Below are 20,087 nucleotides of genomic sequence, written 5' to 3' on the forward strand. Positions count from 1 at the left end.
TTTTATTTAAATAAAATGATAAATAATTACATTCAGCAGAAGGAAAAACACTGGCCTTTTTGCAAATCCCAAAGTCCTTTCTTTAAAAAAGAAAGGAAACCTCAAACAACTTGCATTTTTGGATTTATCTGAGAGCCAAAGACTATTTATTTATTCTGATTTTGCAAGACACGCCTTATAATCCATGCTGCATCACCAAAGGGGAAAGCAGGAAAACATGCACTGGGGGAAAATACCCTAGCCATCTGCTTTAAAATGCGAGACTGCGCAAAACCTATTTGCTTCCTGATTATTTGACCCAAGATAACCTTCCCCCCCAATGCAACATCCAGCCTTCCTTTCAAAGACAGATGGAAAAGCACGCTGGGAAAGACAGTCCGTTGCTCAAGAAGGGCGAAAGCGAAAGCCCGATCCATGAGGAGGCCCAGAGACTACGTCTCCCAGAAGGCACTGCGGGTACCCTGCACCAAATATGCATGGGATCTAGTTGCACCAATGACGCAAAGGCCCAGCTTAACCAACCACAGAGCGCAGGAGGAATGTCAACAAACAAGGAGGCCTGCAGGCCACGTGACACCAAACAGGGCAACAAGCCTGAGATAAGGAATAAGGAGAACTTGGTTATCTGGGCTGCAAATCCCGTGGCAGTTACAGAAGCAAAGCAGATCCAGAGGAGTTAGCTGTGTTAGTCTGTAGTAGCAAAATCAAAAAGAGTCCAGTAGCACCTTTAAGACTAACCAATTTTATTGTAGCATAAGCTTTCGAGAATCAAGTTCTCTTCATCAGATGCCTGATCAAAACTGGGCAGCAAAGCAGGGCTCTAAATCCCAAAACAAACAAACAAACAGACCTCCAGGACGGAAACTGACAGAGTGATTCGAAATAATTGCAGATGGGGAACTGTGTTAATTTGCAATAGTGATACAAAACAAGAGTTCCCACGGCACCCTAAAGACGAACAACATTTATTTGAGAATTGACTCGCGAAAGTCAGCACTCGCTATCCAAACTAGCATTTTAGGCCAGCCACACACACCAGAAGAGCCGCCTCTATCTGTTGATGTCACTGCAGTGCAGAAACACAAGTTCCATCTGGGATAGCGCACGAAAATTTCACAGAAGGAAAGATTCTGTGGGATAGGTGGGTAGGAAATGGGGATTTCAATAACAGGAGTCTTAAGGCACCTTAAAGACTGAGAGGCCTTTTTGTTGTAAGCCTCCACTTTCGTGGCTGAGAGCCCACTTCATCAGATGCACAGAGAGGGTCCTCATTGGGCATAGATTTATATAAAAGCTTATTTTTCTAAAAAAAAAAAACAGGGTCAAGGGGCTGAGTACAGTATGAAATTTGCAGTGCAATCTTGCGAAGAATTACTCCAGTCTAAGCCCGCTGATTTCAATGGGCTTCAACTGGAGTAACTCTGCCCTAGCAATCATGTAAAATTCAGATGCGTTCGAGAAAAGCACAGATGCAGAACCAGCACAGAGACCCTTCAAAACAAAGAATTGCCATTCCTAGATTTGCTAAACTAGGCGACACTCGATGACGGCTCCAAGTTTCTGCCTAGGACAGCCTACTTATTTTGATTGCAACAGGCTCACATGGGCACCCCTCTAGGATTTCAGTGCTGATTTTCTAGGAAAAGGCCATCCGGTCCAAAACACCGATGCAGCTGCTTTCAACAGAGTCAAGCAACCAGCCTGTCAAAGTCCGTATGTTCTAATCAGACAGGCTCTCCAGAGTCTCCGGCAAACATCGTTCACACCATCTGATACTTTCAAATGGCGCTTCCACGGATAAAACTGGGACTTTCCCCACGCCACGGAGATGTTCTCCCACTAAGCCACGGCCTCCACCCCCAAAGTATCCTACAAAGAGCCACAAAACAGGGGAGTTTAGCATTCTTTGTCAACTCCGTAGACCGGCCAGCATAAGACCAAGTGGGTTATACAGCAAATTCTGAACGCTGTATAATTAAACGCTAAAAAACAGACGGTGAAAACAACGCAGCCATTAACAATCGGACGGCATCATTTAGAAACATGCTATATACCATGTATCCATTCACAGCATTTGTAAAGAGTCTCCTTCATCCCATTTATCTGTTTCAGGCATCTACACTCCCACATGTGTAGATTTCGGGCCAACGGGTAAGAGCTCAAATAGTTTTCACAATACACGCAGACTTTTCTGGCTACGGGAGGCAGAGCCTCCCAAACAAATCTCCTGGTACGTCTAAGCTCCATATCATCGCACCCCATTCAACCCATCAACAGCGATGAAAAGTTAATACCTGGAAATCATACAAGGCTACGATGTTTTCGTGTTTCAGTTCCTAGAAGGAGAAAGACAGATAAGCATTACAAAGTCACACATACAAAAAAACAGGACCTTTAATTGAAATACTGCAAAGTCCAAGGCGTTCGGGTGTTTGTGTTTTTACCTTGAGTATTTTAATCTCCTTCCCCAACAGAGTTTGGGATTTGGCCAAGTTTTTCTTGTTAATGCATTTGATCGCAACCTCCAGTTCGGGTTTCTGAAAGTGCAAAATGTACAGGCACAGTTTAAAGAAATAAACCCAAGAGACACAGGCAGTTTCATGAACGGATCAAAGTGCTTCAAGACACAAGAACTGGTTGAAGCTCTGCCCGACATCCTGACCCAGACTCAAGACGTGTTCAGACATGCCCTTTCATGAACCGGCATTGCCAACGCCTCAAGAAGAACCCAAGACAGATTCTGTGTGAAGCTTTATATGGCCGTTATCTCTTATTTAAGCCATACACGAATTGCAGGAGCTTATCTGCAGGTTTAGGAATGTATTTTTTTAATCCACTGATTACAGCTTTGATTAAACAAAACAGATGCAATCAAAGGAGATACGAATAACAATGGAAGGACACCAGGGAGACGTAAACTAATCTTTGGGGATAAGAAGCCAGACAGACTCTAAAAGCAATTGCGACTCTCTGGAAATCGACAGCAGAAGGGCTGCTTTTTCACCTTCTGGTCTCCGAGGCAGCACACCCAAACTGAATATTTATAATTCCGTACTGCAATGTTTGCTCGCTGGCTCCGTGCAGCTTTAGATCCCAAACAGTGGGACAGGCCACAGAACCAAGGCCTGGTTTTGTTTGCCTATCCAAAGTTCTAGCGCTTGTGGCCTGCTATGGAGTATTAACCTCCCCCCAAATCCATTCACTCCCCCAAAGTTACTTTAAGAAAGTAGCAATAAAAATACAAATTAAAAAAAAAACTCACAACAAACTGGAATCCCCCACCCTATTTTCTTGGAAGGGCATTCTCCTGATGTCAAGGGATTTACTCTGCAGTAGATCAGTCAAGGGGATTTTAATCATCCTGACCTTATTTATTTAGAATAAAGCCCTTTTAGATTTCAGTGGCATCTACCTGGAAGAAAGACCTTTTTGAAATGCAGAGGGGTATTTGCATCTCCGGGAATGCCAGCGCACTTCCAAGGACAGGTGATTCCAGCCAATGTGTTTTTGGCTTAAGTTCTGTGCATTAAACAGAACTTTCAAAAGTAAACGTATTTACAGAAGTTAGTCTAATATTCATGGACAAAAATGTACATATTTTAAAAAGCCGATCAAAACAGATTACCCTCAAATGAGAAAAAAGAGATCCCTCAAGATCTGTCCATCTCCCAGCACAAAGAACAGAAGGCAAAAACCTCCCAGATCAATTGGGGGAGGGGAAAAAATGGAGGAAAATTCTCTGTCTCTCTCTATATTTATTTCAAGTTACCTCTTTGTGTCTCCCTTTGAAAACCACCGCAAAAGCTCCATGGCCGATCAAGTCTTTCCTGCTGAATGCAAATTTCCCAACAGTTTCCATGTCTTTTAGTCCTCCTTTGGTTCTTGAAAAGGGTTGGTGACAAAAAAAAAAGTATGTAGAGATGAAAACAAGGGGAAAAGACGGACGGCTGCCCGAAAGCCCTCTCTCTCTCCTTATTTTATATTTTTCTTTTAAAAAAAAAATGCTAAGTTTTCAAAGAGGCCCCTCCCCCTCCTTTCAAGAACAATCAAGAAGAACTAGAAACTTGTTGAAACAGTAAACCTTCTCTCCTGTCCAATTCTCGGCTGCTAAATTTCTGGCTTTGAATCCCCAGCTCCGCTTCTTCCATCGGCTGTCTTTTTCTGCAAAAAGGCCGGGATTTAGTCATTGTCACAGGGGGAGGGAAAAACAGGGTCCGTTCGTGCGCCCCGGCTAGCAAACTAGCCCCATTTCTGCCAGGGAGGGGAGGGAGAAATCGCAAACGCAAGAAAGAACTCACCCCCCTCCCCTGGATTCAACCCTCTTGGTCTTCTGGGGAGGAAGAATAGAAAGAAGATCGTCGCCCCGTCGGCCAAAGGATTAGCGATCCATCTCCGAACAATAAAAAAAAGACCCAAAACTCCAATCAAGAATAATTGCAAAAAAAACCTCCGACTGATGCAATGCCCCAAAACCAAGAACTCCAACCTGGACGTCCGATCCACCTTTCAAAAAAGGATCCACCTTAAGAGCCGCGACAACAGTCTCGAGAATCCGTCCACCTTAAGAGCGAGTCCACCTTAACAGCTGCCTTTTTTTCCCTCCCCGTCTTTTTACCTCCCCCCCCCCAGCAGGTTTTTTTGTCTCTTTGCGCAACAGCTGCCCAGATGCGCGCCGGGGATGCCCCTTTCCGTGTGCCCGGGACGGGGCTTCGCAGGTGCCGCCGCCGCTTCCTTCCAGGCAGAGCGAGCCGAGCAGGCGCAGCCGCCGCCGGTCCCCCGCAGACAAAAGACCGACCGCGGCGCTGGAGAGCTTCGCGGGCTCCTTCGCCGGCGCCCGCTCGCTTTTGCCTCCTCCTTTCCTGCTGGGCTCTTTCTTTATTTATGCGGCCGGCCGCGCAGGCGCCCTGAGCGCACCGAAGCTATGGAGACGGAGACCGCAGCAGCGCAGCCGCCTAAAGGCGACGGCAGGGCCGGGCAGGCGGCATTTGAAGCGGCGGCTGCCGGCCGGCAGTGAGTCAGGCGGGCTGCGCGACGCGGAGAGCGTCACCTGAGAAGCCGTGCGCTCCGCTGGAGAAAGGAGGGCAGCCCCAGGGGCCGGCTAACAACAAAAACATCATCATCAACAACAACAATAATAATAACAACGACTCTAAAAATGAGTTTATTTATTTATGGCATTTATAGGCCGTCTTTCTCACTGAGGCTCCAGGCGGATTACATAGCGTGAGATTAGCACGGTCAATATCAAGGCCGTTTCAATCAACAATGCCGTAGGGGTTATAAATGCAAGTTTACAAAGACAGAACTTTAGCAGGAATCCAATACAGAGCTGAAGAAATGCAGAAACAGAGCCTAAGTAATTCTAGGACTGACAACATAACATCCCCGTTCTTTTGTTTCCTTTTTATTATTATTATCATCATTATTAATTCCATTTCCTCTTCTTTCTCTTTATTATTATTAATATCATTATTAATAATATTAATATTAATTCCTTCTCTTTTCATTACTATTTCCTGTTCTTCCTCCTCTTCTTCCTCTATTACTACTAGTAGTAATTACTACTACTAGTAGTAGTAATAGTGGTAGTACTTATCACAGACCACCAGATGTTTGAGCAGGGATTTTTTGGGGGGTCCTTTCCAATTCAGATTTTAATCCAAGAATCTACTACTGGTTTTGCCAAAGAGCGCAAGAAAACATACATTTATGTATACATTATTTATATACATTATTTCCATATACATTGTTTATATTTCGCCTTTCTCACTGAGACTCAAGCTGCATTACATAGTGTAAGTCAATACGATCCATGGCTGGGATATTCAGTAAACAATACATCGATCATACTTCACACTCATACTTTATTTGTCACCTTAAGGGCAGACCTGTATGGTGGGTCTTGGCAGTGCGCATACACCCCAAACTCACCTAATTAGTCCACGAGAGAGGTGTGATTCGAATCAGGGTCTTCCCAATTTGGAGCTCAGTCTTTTGGTCACATAACAGCAGATATGACTGGATAGTCACAGAAGGTCCAAGCGTATTCAAGTGCCAAGAGAAATATTTAAAGAGTCAGGAAAGATGCAGCTTTTTGAACCTCGTTGGGGAAACGATTCCAAAGGAATGGGGCCCCTCACTCATTTTACTCTCAAAAAAACCCTGTACGGTCATTTAGGCTGAGAACAGTGACCAGCTAAGAGCTTAAGTAGACTTTATGGTCAGAAGGAGGAGGAAGATAGAGGGAGATGAGAAATGAAACTTTAACTCTTTCCTCTATAGAAATAGATCAAGATAGGTAGCCATGTTAATCTGTAGCGGTAGAAAAGAGCAAGAGTCCAGTAGCACTTAATTTGTGGTAGGGTATGAGCTTTCATGAGTCACAGCTCCCTTCTTCAGATAAGCTCCGACTGTCATTATCTGAAGAAGTGAGCTGTGACTCACGAAAGCTCATACCCTACCACAAATTTTGTTAGTCTTACAGGTGCTACTGGACTCTTGCTTTTTCCTCCACTGTCATTTGTTTTACTAGAAAAAGCCACCCATGAGTGGTGTTTACCATGCGGTGGGGGAAAAAAAATATCTAGCAGCTACATTTGCAAAAGAAAAAGAAAGTCCTTTAAAAGAAATGTAGGGGAACTCATGAGCTGCAGTTGAATGCTGACCGAGGATTGAGAACCAGGCCGTTGCAGTTGAAAACCAACCCACTAACCATTATACAACGCTCTCATGATTCTTAGCATCGAATTCAGTTTCACAACCTTTATCCATGGAGGAATGCCTAAATTAATCCCTCAAATTCCAAGGAACTGCTACCTCTGAACAGCAGGATTGGAGACCAGTCTCACCTCAGACACCAACAAGATTTTCAGGGTATCTTGTTGGTCTCTAAGGTGCCACTGGACTCAAATCCTGCTGTTTTACTGCAGACCAAAATGGCTACCCACCTAAACCTACCTATGAAAACCTTTACAAGCCAGTAAAAGTTGATAGTGGGGAACACAATTCATATATATTCAAAACCTTAATAACTGTCAGGGCTCATTTTGAGGGGGAACGCACAGGAACACAGTTCCAGCAGTTCCCCAAAGAGGTCACATGTCAGGTGGCCCCACCCACCTGACTCGGCCATTTTGGGCCCGTTTCGGCCTGGATTGGGGCCGAAACAGCCCGGATAGGGCCTCTGACGGGTGCTGGATCACTCTCCTACTCAGCAGCGGCCTAATCCTGACCATTATGGGCCCCCTTTCGATCATTTTCATACCCTTTTTTTGCCATTTTGGGCCCAATTTCGGCCCTGAATGGCCAGGATTGGGTCCAAAACAGCCAGGATAGGTGATGTCAGGGGGTGTGGCATATGCAAATCAGTTATGCTAATGACACACTTCTGGTGCTGTCAAGCAGCATGGCATATGCTAATGAGTTGTGCTAATGAGTTCCTCCAGCTCTTTTTCTATGGAATGACCTCTGATAACTATGATGTTTTGAGGGATATTTGGGGTTTTTCATAATATTTTTTAAAAAATATTTATTTCATAATTTCTCGTAGAACCCCTGACAATGTTCCAGAGTTCTGCAGAATCCTGGTTGGGAAACGCTGATCTAGTGATTGGGAACCATACCTCTCAAAGGCCCTTCATTGAATTCTGATCAGTGCTAAGGACAATCATAGCTAACTACTGGTTTGTGCATTCTCAGAGAGAGGGAAAAATCACCAAATGGTTGTTCCTGGGCCAAAGTAGACATATCACTAAACACGTGGCTGCCGTCAAAAACAGCAACTGTGTGTTTGGCTGGCCTCTTTCCCCTCCATATAGTAAAATTCACCCATGAATGCCATCACAAGGTTCTACATTTCCATGACACCAGCTAGTGGCAGCCAATGATATGAAACAAGAATGAAACATAGAGCCATACAATGTCAGGACGTGGGCATTACCAAGGGGAGGAGCTAAACACAGAGATGCCATTTTGGGTGGCAGGTGTGCACTCTAAAAGTTACTTCCTTCATGAGTTCTCATGAAGCCAACCTGGGCTGGTGCAGACGCACAGCAGCGTTGGGAAATGGCTTGCATTTTAAAAAGCCCAAATGAGCTTGGAAAGCTGCCGCAGGGGGGAGGAGAGCTCTTGCCTTTCTCCCAAGCTTCTTCCCCCCTCTGCAAAAACAGCGAGGAGAGGACAGCTTTCCCATTTCTGCTGCCTCGCATGCACAAATTAATAACAACAACAAAAATCGAGAGAAACTGAAGGTCTGATCTTTGCAGCGCAAGAACAAGCATCGCAAATGAATGTTATGAAAGCCAAAATTCAGAAAATCAGTGAAAATCCAAAGATGAAAAAGATGAAACTGTGCCCTACCTTATCTCTGAATGCAGCAAAATTGCACAGATGGACTACAAAGCTAGACATGACAGGTTTGCAAAGCTGATTCATTGGTCATTGTGTAAAAAGTATAACTTGCCAGTATCAAAGAATTCATGGGAACATCAGGTGAAAAGGTGCTAGAAAATGAAGAAGTCAAGATCGTGGGGGATTTCAGAATTCAAACTAATCGGCACCTTGAACATAATACACCAGACATAACAGTTGTAGAAAATCGAAAAGTCTGGATAATTGACATTGCAATTCCTGGGGATGTCAGAGTCGAAGAAAAAGAACAAGAAAAAATGATTAAATATAGAGATCTGGCAATAGAAACCACCTGAGTGTGGAAGAAGAATGCAACAGTAGTCCCCATTGTCATTGGGGCACTTGGAAGCATCTCGAAAAAATTTGCAATTCATATGGAAAAACTGCAGTTTTCTAACATAACACCTACTGAACTGCAAAAGACGGCGCTACTTGGAATAGCATACATATTATGCCGATATCTGGTTGATACTTAGGTCTCCAGTGGAAACTTGTATCAGCTTAGCAAGGCCAATCAATAATAATATGACCTCTGCTTATTGTTGATTGTTTTGGATAATTCGAATAATAACAACAACATTCAATTTATATACCACTCTTCAGGATGACTCAGAGCAGTTTACAAAGTGTGTTGTTATTATCCCCACAACAAACACCCTGTGGGTGTGGCTGAGAGAGCTCTGAGAGAGCTGTGACTGACCCAAGGTCACCAGGTGGCTTCAAGTGGAGGAGCAGTGGGGAATCAAACCCGGTTCTCCAGATTAGAGTCCCACACTCTTTACCACTACTCCAAACTTCTCCTTCACATGGGGAATTCTCTCCCACCTCCTTTTTTTGCAGAGGTGGGGGACCCTTGGGTATTTTGTGCCAATCTCAGGCATGGATTGATGACTGAGTGTGTCAAGGCAAAGACCTTTGACTATTAAACTACCCATAACCCAAGCCTTTAACTCAAGCCTGAACCACCAAGACGAATATGTCTCACCAGCTACGTATTGTAGCCTGCCAGGTGCTTGACAGACCCCCTGTTTAGGCAGCTCCGAGGCAGGCAGCAAAACACACTTGGAGATTTATGGAGCCCTTGACCGCCTTTTCTGCTGCCACCCCCAAAATCCCAGCCTGTGCTTTGCATCACAAAAAGGCCACACTGACCAGGAGTGATAAGAGAATGTTCCTTCTCATTGTGTAACTGTGGCTCATGTGTCAGAGGCTTTTACTAGCATTGTCTGACGGCAGAAGCGAATTCTTCCTTCACCGATTTGTACCGGTTTCTTTCTTTCCATTAAGAAAACGTGATGCAAATTAACGGAATTTCCTCCTCAGGAAGGTAGAGAGTTGAGAAAAGCAATGCAGTTGCACAAACAGATTGCCAATGGAGTCACCTTCTACGGGATGCGTGGAAGAATGCCACTTGTTTTAGCAACAGTTCATGCTGGAGAGATTTCAGCGGGGTCAAAAATTCTATAGCCTCCCCTGGAAGATGACCCTTTCCTCTGGGGCCTTGGGAAAGTAGAGGATAGCTTCATTCTTGCTTACAGAAAGACTCCCTTCCCCCAACTGAAGCCCGGGCTTTTTTTCAGCTGGAACGCGGTGGAACGGAGTTCCGGAACCTCTTGAAAATGATCACATGGCTGGTGGCCCCGCCCTCTGTTCAGGGGGTGGGGCCACCAGCCATGTGACCAGGGGGTGGGGCCACCAGCAATGTGACCATTTTCTCCGAGGGCAACCCACTGAGTTCCACCACCTCTTTTCCCAGAAAAAAAGCTCTGACTGAAGCAACTACTTACCAGCAATATTGGCCCACCTGATGGATGTCCACCCAAGGACAAGCTCACGCAACAAACCTGGGCCAACTCTGTCCTCACAGTCTTGTGACACTATCAGAGGACCCGGCGACACCAGCCCTGCTGTCAGGAGTCCACATGTGCCGGCCAAACAGGCCAAGAGAAGTGTGTCATATTGGTGATCCTGAATGCTTATACACTGTTTCGTGACATTTAGGTTACTCCTTAAAAAGAGTTTACACTGTTTTTTTTTTAATTATTGAGGGGGAATGCTGGTGTAACCTCTTTTGTGCGTTCTATGTAGGGATCCCATTCACCCTGTAGGGCTGGGGGATCTCTCGCTCCCACCTTTTGCCCCCCCCTGCCACCGCTTACCTGTCTGGCAGGGGGGGAGGCGGGGAATGAGCCTCTCAGACACGCTCCCGGCCCCAGCGTGATGTCACTGACATCATCGTACCACTCCCGTGCCTTGCAGTGGACCAATTTGGACCCCAAATTGGCCAAATTGGGCCTGTCGAGGGCCCAAATTGGCCCACAGTGAAACGAGCATGTCTTCCCCCACCTTGCACAATGACATCACTTCCCAGAAGTGATGTCGCCACTGCCGGGAAGAAGAGAAAGGTGTTGGGTCCACCCCCCCCCTGTCCAGGAGAGTAAGGAGACTTGGCAAGCCAAGTTCTAAGGGGCCAACTAGGAAGCAAACTTTCAACACAAATGTAAGTTAAAAAAATTTCTTTGCATCAACCTTTCAACAAATCAGAACAATTTCAAACCCAACTCATAGGTGCAGAAAGAAAAGAAAAAACAGAAACTTGCTGCCAACAATGTTTTTAAGTTCAGTCAAGTAACTGGTTGTCTTTGAAACCATCTGTGGTAAGCCAATTCAACTTTTTGGATCTCACCAAGAGGTAGAGTCCTTTGCCAAAATCCACCCAGTTGTGAAGCAACTGGAACCCTGGCTTCTGTCCTCTCCTTGGGAATTACAGCCCTGTAAGATTAATATGATTCCAGTAATAATACCAAACTAAATATAACACACATACACTTTTCTGATGATCTTATTCGAGGTGATAAGAGCACATAGCACATAAAATGTTATCAAGCTCCCCAGCAACCAGCCTCTTCCTCAGCTACCTGGCTCCAGATACTGATGCCACTCTACTGGGCAAACCCAGTTAGCTCATAGGGGTTACGCTGGCAGCTGCTGGCTGCCTCTCAAAATAGAAAGCAACACCCCCTCTTTTCAGTTTAATTTACTTTTTAAAATTTAGATATGGATACTCAACTTTTCTTCCCAATGGGGATCCAAAGCGACTTACCAAATTGATCAGCTCTTCTCCACTTTTTCCTTAGCACAACAATCCTGTGGGGTAGGTTGGGTTGAGAGAAAATAGCTGGCCCAAGGTCACCCAGCAAGCTTCTGTGGTAGAGTGGGGATTCAAACCAGGGTCTCCCAGATCTTCATCCAGATCTCTAACTACTACACCATGCCAGTTACATATGCTATGAAGACTTTCACAGAGTCATAGAATTATAGGGTTGGAAGGGTCCTCTAGGGTCATCTAGTCCAACCCCCTGCACAATGCAGGAAATTCACAACGATCCCCCCCCCGACTGCCCGAGTGACACCTGCTCCATGCCCAGAAGATGGCAAAACACCTCCAGGTTCCCTAACCAAACTGGCCTGTGGAAAATCACTACCTGACCCCCAAGGTGGCGATTACCTGGGCATGTAAGAGGGCCATGAGAAAATTCATCAGCACACACTCTTAGATTCAGAGGAGTTAGCCGGGTTAGTCTGTAGTAGCAAAATAGTAAAGAGTCCAGTAGCACCTTTAAGGCTAACCAACTTTGCTGTAGCTTAAGCTTTCGAGAACCACAGTTCTCTTCGTCACATGCATCGTCAGCTTTCGAGAGCCACAGCTCTCTTCGTCAGATGCATTGTGAGCTTCCGAGAACCACAGCTCTCTTCCTCAGATAAGATTGGATCCTTGATCAGACCTTCCTCTGCCACACAACCTGACAACAGAAAAATCTTGGCCTCTCTTTAAAAAAAACCCTCCTCTGCTCTCTATACGATGTGTATATATTTATTCATTTTATTTAGTTGTTTATTTATCCCCAGTCTCTCTCGCCAAGGGGGACCCAAAACCGCTCCCACTGTTCCCCTGTCCTCCACTTTGTCCTTACAACAGCCCTATAAGGTAGGCAAGGCTGAAAGTTTGTGATTGGCCCAAGGTTCCATTTTTTTATATATATATTAATTTACATTATTTATAGTTACATATATCTGCCTATGCCAAATGAATCAACCCATGCTTCATCATTCTGACAATGGGGCCTCTCTCACAAAACCTTATGTCACATGAAAGCTCGTGAAAACAACCCAAGAGTCTAGTGGCACTTCAGAGATAAACGCATTTTTGTTCTTTCAAACACTTTCGTGGACCAGAACCCATCTAATGAAGTGAGCTTTAATCCAAGAAGGCTTCTGCTTAGATAAAAAAGGGGGGTTGTCCTTAAGGGGCCACTACATTTCTCAGCTTTTTGCTGCATGAGCCAAATACAGCCAGTTTGGTGTAGTGGTTAAGAGCGGCAGGACTTTAATTTGGAGAGCCAGGCTTGATTCCCCACCCCTCCACTTGAAGCCAGCTGGGTGACCTTGGGTCAGTCACAGCTTCTCAGAGCTCTCTCAGCCTCACCCACCTCACAAGGTGATTGTTGTAGGGATAATAATAACATACTTCGTAAACCACTCTGAGTGGGTGTTAAGTTGTCCTGAAGGGCAGAATATGAATCAAATGTTATATAAATCGAATGTTAAATTCTGTAATCCTCTGTAATGCCACTGGAGTCCTGTTTTATTTTGCTGTTACAGCCCAATGCAGTTCTGGAATCCTACGTGCACTTTCCTGAGAGTAAGCACCATTGAAAACAGTGGGAATTAGCTCTGAGTAGATGTGCCTAGGTTTGGGCTGTAAATGTGTTAGTCTTTAAGGTGCTACTGTACAAATGTTTGGATCTATTTACAGTTTGGACCAAACGTATAGATTACACAGTGCATGAATGTGGTGTGCGTTGTGTGTGTGTCCTCAATCTGTAATCTTTCAGTGGTGTTAAATAAAAGAAGCAGAGCATTAGTCGACTGATACGCTCCCAGTTTGGAAAGTGGAACACTCCACATGGGAGAACTCTTGAAGTGCCAGAAGAAATCCACTGCAAAATTAATGTTTTGCTAATGGAAGAACCTGTGTGCTGCTGAACATTAAACCGGCCCTGGTGTTGAGCACATGTTAACTATGTCCGAATAGATTTTAAATAAATTAAAGACTGCTGAGACTCCAAGAAACTATATGTTCCAAGGGGTCTGCTTGTTGCATCTCTGGCCGATTCCTGGTTCTGATCTTACCCCTTTCCAATCATCTTTGCCGGGGCAGAGGATTCCATTACGTGAACTGGGTGATGTTGGATTATGCGAAGATACAGTAGAATGATTTAGCCTTAGAAGAGGCTCCCTGTTGTATCTCTTCACGAGTCATTATGCTGGGTTTAGACTGCTTCCAGTCAGGAGGTGCACTCAGAACTGTGATTCAAGCAGAAATGCAGTTTGTGGTCTTCTCCAAAGGTAGAGAATTCTTTCTCGTTCTCTTCCTTTCCCCAAATGTGACTCTGGTTTGAATTGTTTGGGAAACAGCGGTGGAGAGAGGAAGATTTAAATGACTGCCGTCTGGACAGAAGAGGTCTAACAGCCCAATCTTGGTTCATCTCTCTGTTCTGAGCAAATTAGATGCATCACGACTTAATTAGTAAGACAGAGCATGTTGTGTTTGTGGCACCTGCGGTAGCTTGTTACTCAGAGTTAAAAAGCAATTAGTGATGTAATGGATGAAAAGCTGGAAAAAATGCTACAGAAGGCATCCCGAGGGACTCCCATGACACCAGAGAGTTCTGCTGGGGACATTTTTGAGGGGATTCCTACCATTTGAGGCATGAAAAAGCCCCCAAAGTATCATTAAAAGAGACTGTGGAAAGCTGTGGAGATCCAGCATCTGCAAACATGCAGAAAATGAAAAGGATTTTGGAGGATAGTCCTGTCAAAGACATCATTAATCCATAATAAAAAGGTAAAGGTAGCCCCCTGTGCAAGCACCGAGTCATTACTGACCCATGGGGGGACGTCACATCACAACGTTTTCTTGGCAGGCTTTTTATGGGGTGGTTTGCCATGGCCTTCCCCAGCCCTCTACACTAAGAATAATGCTAATAACATTTGATTTATATACCGCTCATCAGGACAACTTAACACCCACTCAGAGTGGTTTACAAATTGTGTTATTATTATCACCCACCCCCCAATCACCTTGGGAGGTGGGTGGGGCTGAGAAAACTCTGAGAGAGCTGTGACTGACCCAAGGTCACCCAGCTGGCTTCAAACAGAGGAGTGGGGAATCAAACCTGGCTCTCCAGATTAGAATCCTGCCGCTCTTAAGGTCACCCATTTGGCTTCAAGCAAAGGAGTGGGGAATCAAACCCGGCTCTCCAGATTATAATCCTGCCGCTCTTAAGCAACTGAGAGATTAGAGTCCTGCCACCCTTAAGGTCACCCAGCTGGCTTCAAGCAGATGAGTGGGGAATCAAACCTGGCTCTCCAGATTAGAGTCCTGCTGCTCTGAAGTGACTGATCCAAGGTCACCCAGCTGGCTTCAAGCAGAGGAGTGGGGAATCAAACCTGGCTCTCCAGATTAGAGTCCTGCTGCTCTGAAGTGACTGATCCAAGGTCACCCAGCTGGCTTCAAGTAGAGGAGTGGGGAATCAAACCTGGCTCTCCAGATTAGAGTCCTGCTGCTCTGAAGTGACTGATCCAAGGTCACCCAGCTGGCTTCAAGCAGAGGAGTGGGGAATCAAACCTGGCTCTCCAGATTAGAGTCCTGCTGCTCTGAAGTGACTGATCCAAGGTCACCCAGCTGGCTTCAAGCAGAGGAGTGGGGAATCAAACCTGGCTCTCCAGATTAGAGTCCTGCTGCTCTGAAGTGACTGATCCAAGGTCACCCAGCTGGCTTCAAGTAGAGGAGTGGGGAATCAAACCTGGCTCTCCAGATTAGAGTCCTGCTGCTCTGAAGTGACTGATCCAAGGTCACCCAGCTGGCTTCAAGTAGAGGAGTGGGGAATCAAACCTGGCTCTCCAGATTAGAGTTCTGCTGCTCTGAAGTGACTGATCCAAGGTCACCCAGCTGGCTTCAAGCAGAGGAGTGGGGAATCAAACCTGGCTCTCCAGATTAGAGTCCTGCTGCTCTGAAGTGACTGATCCAAGGTCACCCAGCTGGCTTCAAGCAGAGGAGTGGGGAATCAAACCTGGCTCTCCAGATTAGAGTCCTGCTGCTCTGAAGTGACTGATCCAAGGTCACCCAGCTGGCTTCAAGCAGAGGAGTGGGGAATCAAACCTGGCTCTCCAGATTAGAGTCCTGCTGCTCTGAAGTGACTGATCCAAGGTCACCCAGCTGGCTTCAAGCAGAGGAGTGGGGAATCAAACCTGGCTCTCCAGATTAGAGTCCTGCTGCTCTGAAGTGACTGATCCAAGGTCACCCAGCTGGCTACAAGCAGAGGAGTGGGGAATCAAACCTGGCTCTCCAGATTAGAATCCTGCCGCTCTTAACCACTGCACCACATTTAGAGGCAGGAAGTCTCTGAAACCAAGTACCTGCAGGAGCAGGAAGGCCTCAGCCTCTAGGCCTTGTTTTTAGCCCTCTATAGTAACTGGTTGGCCATTGTGCGAGACAAATGCTGGTGCAGATAGACCTTCACTTGTCCAATCCAGCAGGAATCTTCTTATATTCTTACCATGGCTAAATAGAACATCTGTAATCAGAGAAAGCAGATGGATCCTGCTATTTGCTGTGGTCCCCATGTCCAGTGGGCTTCATCCCTTGAGCAACCAGGTATATTCAAGCTCCGAAGCCTGAGCCACCAGATTCTAGCCTTGACCTGTGTCTACCTCACCAATCTGAGAAACTCTTCCCTCGAGCCAAGTCTGGGAGATTGAGAGGGACTAACATTTGACATTTGTGAAGAAGCATTTAATTTTCACTCAGTGTGAGTCCAGTGACACAGCATGCAGACACAATTAATTTTAGCATATTTTGGTTACGTGTATCACATTCTTACCTGAACCGAGCTCAGAGGACACCTGTTGGTTTGCAATACTGCACAGCACTGATTGGCCTGTATCAATCACACCTTGGAGGCATACGTGCCCTATCTTCTTCTTGAACCTCAGGGGGAACATCTTCGGTTATCTTCCGAGCCGTGATGGTCTTGTGACAGTCACAGTGACCTCCTCTCACTTCTCCGAGCAGTTTTTCAAGGGTAAAAAAGAGAGGAGGTTTTTGTTAAAGCACCGAGCAAATATTCAGTCCAGTAGACGGGAAGATGCTAAAAGGGAGGGAGGGCTGGATCCTAAATCACAGCTGGATGGACAAAGAGGAACAGTAGATTAGCATGTCTATTGATGGGGCAAAGTGGGACAAACCAGAACCCAGCAGAGTGGGGGGGGGAATACCTTAACAAAAGGGCTAAGCAGATGTGACCCTGGGAAATCTGTGAGTGGGTCTGCCCAGCTGTTTAAAAAGGTTAATAGCTGCCATGCAAGGTTAGGGTTTGAGAAAAGGTGGCGGTAATCATTCACTTATACCAGTTCTTTCCCCCATCTTCTCCTCTTATTAGAGGGGAAAGATGAACAAAAAGAGGCTCTCTGTTTCTTTTCAGAGGAGAACACTAAGCAGGGAGTAAGTTAGTTTCAGCCAATGAAACCATGTGAGTGGTGGCATACATGGTTCTCCCTTCCCTTGTTATCTTCACAACCAACCAGTGGGGTAAGTTAGGTTGAGATAGAGTGACTGACCAGAAGTCACCAAGCAAGTTTCAAAGGGAATGGAGCCCAGATCTTTCATTCTACGACATGCTTACCACTTACCACTGACTTCTTAAATCCCTTCTCCCCACCTTACCATGACAGTGTAGAGTAGTGGCTAGAGTAATGGACTAGGATCTGGGCGACCCAGGTTTGATTCCCTGCTCTGATTTCCTGGCAACACTTCTGTAGCAAAGTTAAAGAGTTGTCCGGCCGCTTAAAGGCTAAGACAAAGTATTTTTGTGCAAGCTTTTATGAGTCAGAGCTCACTTCCTCAGATGCATGAATATCCATTAGGCTAATGGATTTATACTTCGAGCTCTGACTCATAAACGCTGATACAAGAATAAGTTTTGTTAGTATTCAAGGGTGCAGTTGGACTCTTGTTTATTTTTACATTTAAAACTGCTTCACTTCCGCTAAAGTAAACTTTCATGGCTTCCAAACTAGAAAACGACAGTTCTAGGAAAGGGCTGGGGAATCCTGAGCCAAGAATTCTCAACAGCCTTCCAGCCAGAACTACAGTTCCCAGAACTCCTTGGGTGAGAAACCATGACAGTCAAAACCTGATCTAAAACCCCTTCAGATCTGCTATAGCTTGAGTGCGGCCCTGGAAGTTGAAGCCAAGCAGATGGACTGAACAGAATTCCCTTTGCAGGGATTTGTGAGTCTCAGGTAGTTTTAAATCCTATGGATTTAAATGTCAGCTCAGATGCCTGCCTGCTTACAGCGCAATCCTTCGAAGAGTTCCTCCAGTCTAAATCCATTGAAACCAATGGACTTAGACTGGAGTAACTCAGTTTAGGATGGCACTGTCTGTGTTCTGATTCGTGCTAGGGAAACACCCTATTAACTGCTGGCTGTTATATTCTCAAATGGCATGTGGTGTAGTGGTTAGAGCGTTGTGCTAGGATTTCAGAGACCTGGGTTTGAATCTCCATTCTGCAATGGAAACTTGAATAACCTTGGGTCAGGCCCTTCTTTTCAGCATCAACTACTGCACAGGGCCTTTGTGAGGATAAAACGAGATCCTTGGAGAAAGGGGGAAGTAAAATACACTGCTTCAATACATTTTATTACTTCTGTGTCTCAGTTTCTTCTTGATGCAGCCCATCTAATCTAATTAAGCCTGTAAACGCATCCCATTTGACAAAGCACAGACCAGGGACTTCTTCTCTATCAGACTCTGATATATTCTTTCCCCTGCTTTAATATAGAACGTTCAGCCCGGTTGCTATTTTTGTGACATAAAAAGGTATTACACAATTGCCATTTTTGGAAGTTACCTAGGACCTGACACAGCTATGTGCAAGACTTATCTAAACACAGCTGTGTTTCAGAAGGGTGCCCTTCTGTTTGCTCTTTATTGCTGCCGTTCTTCTAGGGCTGGATTTCAACAGCACAAAGCCTTGCAAAGAGAAGGCCAAAATTAAGCTCAAACGCTGGAATGCTTGCCAGTTTCCATCGGAAGTGGCCGCTGAATACGCAAAGCTTGGCGAAGCCTCAGTTTAGCCAGGAGAGAGGGCAGAAGTCAACAAATATTTGGAATGGCAGGAGCCAAAAATGACAGAAAACGGACAGGAAAAAGGAAACAGCGCTGTAAACTGCAGGTTGAAGGGAGCGGCTTCAAGTCAGTAAGAGGCAGAAGGGCACACCGCCGTTGTCTTGCTGAGCCATTCTACAAATTACACAGATTGATAGTGGTAGAAAGATGGACTGCATATTTTTTGAATCCTCCCCCAACTAAAAAAACAAGCCAACCAGAGGCACTGCATGTAGAAACCTAGAATGTCAGGGAGGCAGGTTGAAGTATCCCATCACTACTACAAACGGTCTGATTCCATCCTGGCTTGATCACTGACTCTGTGAGTTCATTCTGTTCTCTGTCCAGGAAGGATTTGCAGAATTAAAGTTGTTGTTGTTTTAATCCCACCTATCCATTCGAATAATGGTTGGGCTCAGTCTAAGCCTGCTTCTGACGATAACATTTCCCAATATCTCGTTTAGTGTACTGTTTTGTCGTTTGCGGCAGTGCACGTCTCTGCTCTTGATATAAACATGTCTGGTCTGCAAGGCTGAAACCCCGGTCAGGTTGACCTGAAGCAACTAAAAGGAAAGGACTAGCAGTACAAGATTCATGCATCTTTTTACTGCAATACAAAAGCCAGGTTGTACGGGACGCAACCTATTTGGTTGGATAGCAACTCAAAGCCCTGTGTTGGAAAGTCCAGACAGCCAAAGCAAAGCAGGGCATCAACAAGATATTTTGCAACCTTAGCAACAAGATCTTAATATTCTTTTAAATGACAGGTGAAGAACAAGGATCATTATTCAAGCTCCTTATTAGGGTGGGAATCTCCAAGCATCAACCTACATGTTACCGTTTGTAACAATGTAAGCCAGATCATGTATATTATAAAGGGATTTCATCTTGGCAGTAGCAATGAAGCCTACGGCAGCCAGTGGCTATATTGCTGTGCTGTTACAGAATGTTCATGAACATTTCAACTGCGGAGGTTAATGAATATTGTGAGAGGACAGACACAAGCTGGTTTGACAACTCTAGCAGCCTCAGATCATATGGGAACCGAATAATACAATCCTCTTGTTACTGCCACAGGAAGGAAAGCACCCCTTTCCCTAGTTTCTCGAATACCTTTTTCTGCTCTGTATTCTCATTGCCTGTCTGTTCTTAGAGGCAGGAGTGTTTACTAATTAAAAAAGTTCTTCTTTTCCTTTTAGTGATCTCAGGCTGTGCCTAAGCTGCTCGCCTACAGGGCTCCTAGGGTTGCTAGTTCCAGGCTGGGAAATTCCTGGAGATTTGGGGGCGGGACCCTGCAGAGGGCAGGGTTTGGGGAGGGGAGGGGCCTCAGCAGGGTATAAGTCTACCCTCCAAAGCAGCCTTTTCTCCAGGGGGATCAATCTCTGTGGCCTCGAGATCAGTTACAGTTCCGGGAGATCTCCAGTCCCCACCTTCTAGTCCCTCC

General features: G+C 45.5%; 1 protein-coding gene across 4 annotated transcripts in view; it reads right to left on the bottom strand.

Annotated features, from left to right (window-relative positions):
• ULK1 (unc-51 like autophagy activating kinase 1) overlaps nt 1–4,841 on the bottom strand; it is a 130,726-nt gene extending 125,885 nt beyond the window's left edge. For 2 of the 4 annotated variants that reach the window (XM_054996232.1, XM_054996229.1), the window contains exons 1-3: nt 3,770–4,841; nt 2,445–2,537; nt 2,295–2,336 (exon numbers count right to left, since the gene is read on the bottom strand). In XM_054996232.1, coding sequence (XP_054852207.1) covers nt 2,295–2,336; nt 2,445–2,537; nt 3,770–3,859 — 225 coding nt within the window. In that variant the 5' untranslated portion in view covers nt 3,860–4,841. The remainder of the gene's footprint in view (nt 1–2,294; nt 2,337–2,444; nt 2,538–3,769) is intronic. The other 2 variants (XM_054996231.1, XM_054996230.1) reach the window with 2 other exon arrangements.
• Between the last annotated feature and the right edge of the window lie 15,246 nt (nt 4,842–20,087).

This window comes from Eublepharis macularius, chromosome 13 (assembly GCF_028583425.1).
Source record: "Eublepharis macularius isolate TG4126 chromosome 13, MPM_Emac_v1.0, whole genome shotgun sequence".
Classification (NCBI taxonomy): Eukaryota; Metazoa; Chordata; class Lepidosauria; order Squamata; family Eublepharidae; genus Eublepharis; species Eublepharis macularius.